Here is an 8,226-nt window from a genome sequence, read left to right as displayed (position 1 = left end):
ACAATACTCACATACTTATTCAAAGCCATACTGATAAATTAGCATAAAAATTTATTTTCAATTAGAAAAAATAAAATTCATTTGAAGAGCAAAGAGTCAAGAGTATCAAAGGGATTAATGAACAAAAATAAGGGCAGGATGTTTAGATGTACAAAATCTTACACTGTTATGTCAGTAATTATCAAAACTTTTTGGTATTGATTAAGTAGAAAAAATGGAATAAGTGGAATGGAGCAGACATACAATAAATAATAAAAAAATGATTATAGTAACTGTGTTTGAAAAAAATTAAAGATTTAAGCTTTTCATATAAGAATTCACCAGTTGAACAAAACTGTTAGGAAAACTGGGGATATAAAGATAGATGTTATAAGAAAAATAACCAGACATAGAACTTATTACCTATTAGACTTTTGAATAGGAGAAGAATTGATAAGAACAAGAGATAGAAAGCATTGTGAAATGTAAAATGAATAATTATACTAATATTACAGGAAAAGTTTTCTTTAATTTTGATTTCTTACAAATAAAACCAATGTGAGCAAGATTAGAACGAAAATAGAGAATTTAGAAAACATTTTTATAGGCAGATAAAGGTCTCAAACTCCAAATACTTAAAGAACTTTATCAAATATTTAGGAACATGAACTATTCCCTAATTTATAAAAGGTCAAAAGATATGAAAAGGTAATTTTCATGAAGAAATAAAAACTTTATAGTCATATGAAAAAATTTTCTATATCATTATTGATTAGAAAAATGAGGTGTCATCTGATACTTCCTAGATTGCCTAAAATAATAGAAGTGCGAAATTACAAGTATTGAAGAGAATGTGGAAAAATTTTGACATGAATACAATTAATGTTAATGGAACTGTGAATTGCTCCAAACGTTTTGGGGAGGAATCTGGAATTGTGCCTCCCCCCCCCCCCCATTACAAAATTGTGTATATTCTTTAGCTAAGCAGTATCCCTATTAGGTCTATTTCTCAAGGGAAAAAGGAAAAGAATCTTTATGTTTTAAAATATTTATAACAGCTCTCTTGGAAATTCATTAAATGCCCATGTATTGGGGAATGGCTAAACAAGTTGTGCATATATATATATATATACATATATATATATATACATATATATGTATATGATTGTGATAGAATACTACTGTGGTGTAGGAAGTGAAGAGCTGATTAATTTTAGAAAAAAAAAACATGGAAAGATTTGCATGAAATAATGAAGAGTGAAATGAGCAGAATTAAGAGAATGTTGTATACACAGTAACAGCAATATTATTTCAAGAACAAATGTGAATAACTAAATATTCAAATCAACTACAAAGGACTAAAAAAAGAAAATGATTTCAACCTCTGGAAAATGAAATTAATGATTAAATAGAAGTATACATACTATGGATTTACATACATATCAAATGGTGATCTCTAGAGAGAGGTGGGAAAAGAGGAAGTTTAGAACTTAGAATTTAATATAAATTAAATTTAGAAAAGTTTATTTGCATGAAATTAATAAAAATAAAATAAAAAGTAAATGTAAAGTAACATTTTGATCCCAACATATTGATCCCAAAACAATCATTGAGAGCTTCCATGGCCAATCATATTAGTTTGGCTATGTTGCTATTGAATCTTGGTTTTTGGTTCTTAAAAATCTTAGATAAATATAGATAAAGGAAAAATAACTGAAGACTCCTGAGAATTTAGAAAAATTCTCAGACAATTTATCTCAGACAATGTTAGTAATTTTCCTTCTCCCAGTAGATTTAAAATGACATTTTAATGATATAGGTTACATTTGCTATTAAGATACTCAAGGGATTATATCCCAAATGCTAGAAAACCCAACATATATAATATGGTGCCATACAAAGATAATTCCTTGGAGTCTACAGTTATCTTCTTGCATCAGTAGGTACCACTGTTGTTCTTGGTTTTAGTATAAAAATACTTGGATCTAATTTTTGATTTGTAGTACAATTCAGGAAGGCTTGTCTCTTCCTCCTGCTACAGCAGACTTCATTTTCCTTTGTCTGTCTGTCTTCCTGTCTCTCTTTTCTCTCTCTCCCTGCTTTCCTTACTCTGTATTTGTTTTTCATTTCTAATAAAAGTCTTTATATTTATAATATAAATATATAAAAATGTGCTTAATAATATATTAATATATGTTACATATATATTAAAATATAAATAAATATAAATATAATGCCATATAAAGTCAAATATTTGGAAGCGAACAATATTTATGGAGCATTATTACAGTATATTAGCAAGCAAATTCTGATCTATCACAGGTCATGTAATATATCTTGAAATGATTCTCTGCAAATAGTAAATACCTGATAGAACATTATTAGGTAAGTATACCTTAAGAAAAGTTCTCTGTGTATTCATAGGTGCATTTGTCTCATGTCATTCCCCACAAATTTCTCAAATAGAAGCCTGGCAGGAGAAATTTCACTGATATGTTTATTGGTTAATAATAGTGGAAAGGGAATTAGACATGAAGTCAGAAGAACTGGGTTTGAATCTCAGATCTGAGTTCTATTGGCTATGGCTGTGACCATAGATAAGTGACTAAACGTCTGTGATACAGTTACTTCATCTCTAAAATGAGGTAATAATATTTTCCTTTAACAATTATGAGAGAAAAGTAATCTACAAAAATTAAATTGTGGGACTGAGTTATTCTAATTATTATGACTATGAGCATAAAATATAGGTCTATATAAAGCCCTGATTTGAAATAAGAAATTAGGGAGATATGTGGTTTTAGATTGATCTCTGTTAGACTTGTTGAATTTGAAATACCTCTGGGACATCCAGGTTGTTGTCCTTTGTTTTCAAAAAGGACAAAAATGACATCACCATGTTAGAATCAAGTTATAGTGTGTCTAACTCTGGCTGATCAGATCAATATGGCCTCAGAATGCTCTGACTCAGGTTGAACACAAATAGTCCACATGAACATCTGGGGACTTCTTCAACTTTGTGTGTTTTGTGTTTCCTTTAGGCTAATTCAATTTTGTTTTGCTCATAGTGCACAGCATCTTCTCTGATGAAGACACGCCATGATGAATGGTCCTGTGCCAGTGTCTCCCATGTCATACAATTGATTCCAAAGTTCTTTACAGATACCTTGAGAGTGTCCTTGTAGCACTTTTTCTCACCACCTTGTGAGCACTTGTCCTATGTGAGTTCTTCATAAAACAATTTTTAAAAAATTAAAAAAGACATCCAGATACAAATAGCCGACTATTGGTGATGTGTGGATTAAAGTTTAAGGCTGAACATATAGACAGAATTCATTTGAATGGAGATATTAATGGCAGTGGAGTTTAATGCACTCGTTAAGAATGTATTGAAAAAGAGGAAAGAGCCCAAGATAGATGTACAGGGAACATGTGTGATTAGAAGACTGAACCAGGATGATAATCTGATAAATCAGGCTGATGAAGAAAGGTTAGACAGGTAGGGGGGATAATATTACCAGGAGAGCCAGTGTCAGGAAAACTCATGAGGAAAACGTATTCATGAAAAGTAGATGATCCACCTTGTCACATACTGTAAAGAGGCCAACAGTCAATCAGATGACAAATATTTAAAAAGCACCTCCTATTATTCAATAATTTTTCTAGGTGCTAATGCTAACACAAAACGAAGTCTGAAACAATTTCTAATTTAAGGCCTTTAAATGAGGATTACATAAATATTCTAATTTAGAAATTAAGAAATTATTGATAATTTCATATAGAATAGTTTGAATGGAATGATGGGGTTACAAACCAGATTAGACTGTGTTAAGAAATGAGTAGGAGGAGAGGAAGTGGATTCCATAAGGGTAGATTTTTTTTTCTTCCTGAGAACTAATTGGGAAAGGTCAGATGTAGCATGATAAATTGAAAGGATACCAGGATTAAATAAAATGGGTTTTTTTTCTTTTTTCTTTTAATTTATTGTAGCTTTTTTTTAATATAAAACATATGCATGGATAATTTTTCAACACTGACCCTTACAAAAATTTCTGTTTCAACTTTTCCCCTCCTTCCCTCCATCCCATTCCCTAGATGGCAGGTAGTCTCATACATGTTAAATATGTTAAATATAATATATGTATACATACAGTTATCTTGTGGCACAAGAAAGATAGGATTTAGAAAAAAGGTAAAAATAACCTGAGAAAGCAAAAATGCAAGCAAACAATAACAGAAAATGTTTTGTTGTAGTCCATAATCATTTCACAGTGCTCTTTCTCTGGATATAGCTGGTTCTGTTCATTACAGAACATTGGAACTGCTTTGAATCTTCTCATTGTTGAAGAGAGTCACATCTATCAGAATTGATCACGAAGTTGAAGTGTTGTTGAAGTGTATAATGATCTCCTGATTCTGCTTAACTGAAATGTTTTAAAAGATTAGACAGATCTCAGCTTATTTGTAGAAAAAAGGAAAAAATTTATAGATAAAAAGATTAAAGACTGAAAGGAGTTTTTCAATGGAGAAAGTTTAGAGTTGAAATAGGAAAGATGGGATTGGTGGAACAGGTAAAAATCTTGGTCCTGGGAAAAAGGACTATCTCTTTTTCAGATTGTTGTAGACAATAGGAGACATTGAGGTATTTTGAACTGTAGAAAAAAAGGAGGGAAAGGCATTCCAAAAGGATAGTCTTTCTTTGCTCAAAAAAAGTAGGATGTGAAGTTTTGCCTTAAGGAAGGAAGAATGAAGTAGTAGTGTTGAAAATTTCTTTCATTCCACAATTTTTGTTTGGTTAAGGAATCCTTTTCCTGTGGTAACAAAGACAGTGCATTGACTGATGCATGAATGTTTATGTTCAGATCCTTCTCAAGTTCTGACCTGAACAGTACCTCAATATTTTATATACTTACAGAATTTAGAAAAGAAGAAACATGAGTTTAGAATTGAAAGTAATAAGAACATACCAGGAAAAAAGTAATATTCAAGATAATTTATTTTATTTGGAGCTTACCAAGGACCAACAAATGTCAACATTTCAACATAGTTTGGTCTTTAAAAGAAATATCTCATATACATAGACACACAAACATCGAGACAGACACATACACAGACACATGCTTGTATTTACCTTTTATTTTTGTAAATTTTGAAAGTGTTTTGTTGTTCTTCCTTCCCTCCACTCATGTCTCACTATCCACTTAAGTTATCTATCCTGACTCATAGTAGAAATCCTCTCTTGTACAATCTATGACGATCTATGTATAGTCAATCAACAGATTGGCCATGTATGAAAATGAATACCTCATATTCTGATGGAAGTGGAAATCTTCAACATAAAGAAGATCCAACTCACTTCCAGTTAATCAATGATGGACAGAAATAACTACACCCAGAGAAGGAACACTGGGAAGTGAATGTAAATTGTCAGCACTACTGTCTATCTACCCAGGTTACTTATACCTTCGGAATCTAATACTTAATGTGCAACAAGAAAATGGTATTTACACACATGTATTGTATCTAGGTTATATTGTAACACATGTAAAATGTATGGGATTGCCTGTCATCGGGGGGAGGGAGTAGAGGGAGGAGGGGGATAATTTGGAAAAATGAGTACAAGGGATAATAGTAATAAAAAAAATTTACTCATGCATATATACTGTGGGAAAAAAATTCTAAAGAAAAAAAGAAAAAAAGAAAATGAATACCTCATTTTGTACTTCTAGTCCATCACCTTTCTGCCAAGAAGTGGTAAGTAATACTTCCTCATCAGCCTTTTGAAGACTTGATTTATGACCATTTTGGTCCGAATTCTGAGGTCTTTCAAAGTGACTTCTCCTCTCATGATTATTGAGGTTATTACATAAATTGTTGTTCTAATTTTACAGAGTTCACTCTGCATCTGTTAACAGACATGTTCCCCTACTATCTAAAGCAGTCATAGTCATCACTTCTTACAGAACCAATAAAATGCCATCACTTTCCTATACCATTCTGCTCAGCTATAATGGAAAGAAGCAATATGTAAAGAAGATGTGGTTAAAATAGGTTACTTCATTACCTCCCCACCCTCCCACTCAGGAAACAGCAACATTTCCCCTGGGAAATTTCCCATAGTTCTTCAGACAAGCAATATCTAACATAATGATAGCCCTTATGCCAAGTACTAAGAGCAAAATAAAATAAGAAGACTTAGAATCCAGATTTCTCATTCCTCTTCTTTTGTGATTTTAAAGCACAAGGATTTTCCTCATAATCAGCATGAGGTGAAAAACATCTTCAGTTGTGGAAGGTAATCTTTTGAGTAGTTAGGAATCACAAAGCAGACTCTGTTTCTTTGGATGGGGTTGACAATGGTATTTATTTGACAGAACAACATTTATATATTTGGACATAATCCCTGCATATTTCAGTAAAGTTCCTATGGTTGGAAAACAGCTATCTTCAGTTCTTAAATGTTTTTTCATGTCATCAAAATGGCAAAATTGGAAAATTATATAATATAGTTGGTCTATGGAGAAAAAACTAGAAACCACAAATTTATTCATCTCTATAACCTTCTGTGGTACATAGGAGAAAAGTATACGAGTAAGAAAATATTATGGGCATGTAGGAAGTGGCCAGTGAATGTTTTCTGAATGCATCAAGAGACATATTTAAATCTTAATCCAGTATTCTATTTTAATCTCCTTCTCTTGTCTAATAGGCACTCTTTCCAAGACAGATGTCTGGCAATTACTGCACTGATGTGACTAAATTCATTCTTTTGGGATTAACAGATGATCCAGCTCTTCGTGTCATCCTCTTTGTGATATTCCTGAGTGTCTATGCAGTCACATTAGTTGGTAACCTTACTTTAATCATATTGATCAGAATTAGCTCCCAGCTTCATACTCCAATGTACCTTTTCCTCAGTCACTTGGCTTTTGTGGATATTGAAATTTCCTCATCTGTCACACCTCTCATGCTCACAAATTACCTCAAGGACATCACCTTAATCACTCTGCCAGGGTGTATGGCCCAAATATGTTGTACATTCTCCTTTGGGACAGCTGAGAACTTCCTGCTGGCTGTGATGGCCTATGATCGGTATATGGCTATCTGTAACCCCCTGCTCTATTCCATCAAGATGTCTCCTAAGGTCTGTACTCTGTTACTCATCACATCCTATGTGGGCGGTTCTGTGAATGCTTGGTTCTTTACTGGTTGCTTATTGAATCGGTCCTGCTGTGGAACCAATAAGATCAATCACTTTTTTTGTGATTATTCACCACTTTTGAAGCTTTCCTACTCTGAAGATAATCTTGCTGAAATTCTTCCTGCTGCCTCTGCTGGGTCAATAATTATGATCACAGTGCTAATTATCCTAATCTCTTATATATACATCCTCTTTTCTGTCTTGAAGATAAATTCTAGTGAGGGAAGATCCAAAGCTTTCTCAACTTGTACCTCCCATCTCACAGCTGTCTCTCAGCACTATGGGACTCTTACTTTAATTTATGTGATGCCTAAACCTAGCTATTCAACAGATGAGAATAAAGTGATTTCTGTTTTCTACGGTGTAATGATCCCCATGTTGAACCCCCTAATCTACAGTTTAAGAAATAAGGAAGTAAAAGGACCTCTAAGGAAACTGATGAATAAAAAAAAACTTTTTTTCATGAATTTACCATTACATTTTTAAAATTTATTTTAAACATTCTTTTATTTTTTTAATTTTGAGCTTCAAAGTTTTTTGTCCCTCTCACTCTCTCAAAACCACTGAGAAGGCAAGCAATATTATACCAGTTATATTTTTGAAATCATGTAAAAAATTTCAAAGTTAGCTGTCTTTCAAAAAAAAGCAAGAAAAATAAAGTTATAGAATTATACTTTAGTTTGTATTGAGTTCATCAGTTTTCTCCTTATACACCTCAAGTCCTTTGAAATTGTTCTGATCAGAGTTGCCATATCTTTGACAATCATCATTACAATATTTATTCCACAGTGCACAGTAATCTCCCAGTTCTTCTTCCTTCACTTTGCTTTAATTTATATTGTTCTTGCCACATTTTTCTGAAACTATCCCCTTTTAATTTCCCAAACAAAAAGTACTCCATCACAATCATGTGCCACAGCTTGTTCAGTCATTTTCCATTTGAATAAGCATCCCCTTGATTCCCAATTCTTTGACACACACAAAAAAATAAAATAAAAAATAAAAATAAAAAAGCTGCAATACATATTTTTATTTTATATATGTAA

The 8,226-nt window shown here is 32.4% G+C and overlaps 1 protein-coding gene across 1 annotated transcript; it reads left to right on the top strand.

The window, feature by feature from the left end:
• Positions 1–6,706: 6,706 nt before the first annotated feature.
• On the top strand, positions 6,707–7,666 carry LOC141547324 (olfactory receptor 5p57-like). Its single transcript, XM_074275773.1, has one exon. It carries the CDS (start codon positions 6,707–6,709, stop codon positions 7,664–7,666), a length of 960 nt encoding a protein of 319 aa, XP_074131874.1.
• The last annotated feature ends 560 nt before the right edge of the window (positions 7,667–8,226 follow it).

This window comes from Sminthopsis crassicaudata, chromosome 6 (genome assembly GCF_048593235.1).
Source record: "Sminthopsis crassicaudata isolate SCR6 chromosome 6, ASM4859323v1, whole genome shotgun sequence".
Classification (NCBI taxonomy): domain Eukaryota; kingdom Metazoa; phylum Chordata; class Mammalia; order Dasyuromorphia; family Dasyuridae; genus Sminthopsis; species Sminthopsis crassicaudata.
This window is presented reverse-complemented; position numbering and strand designations above follow the sequence as displayed.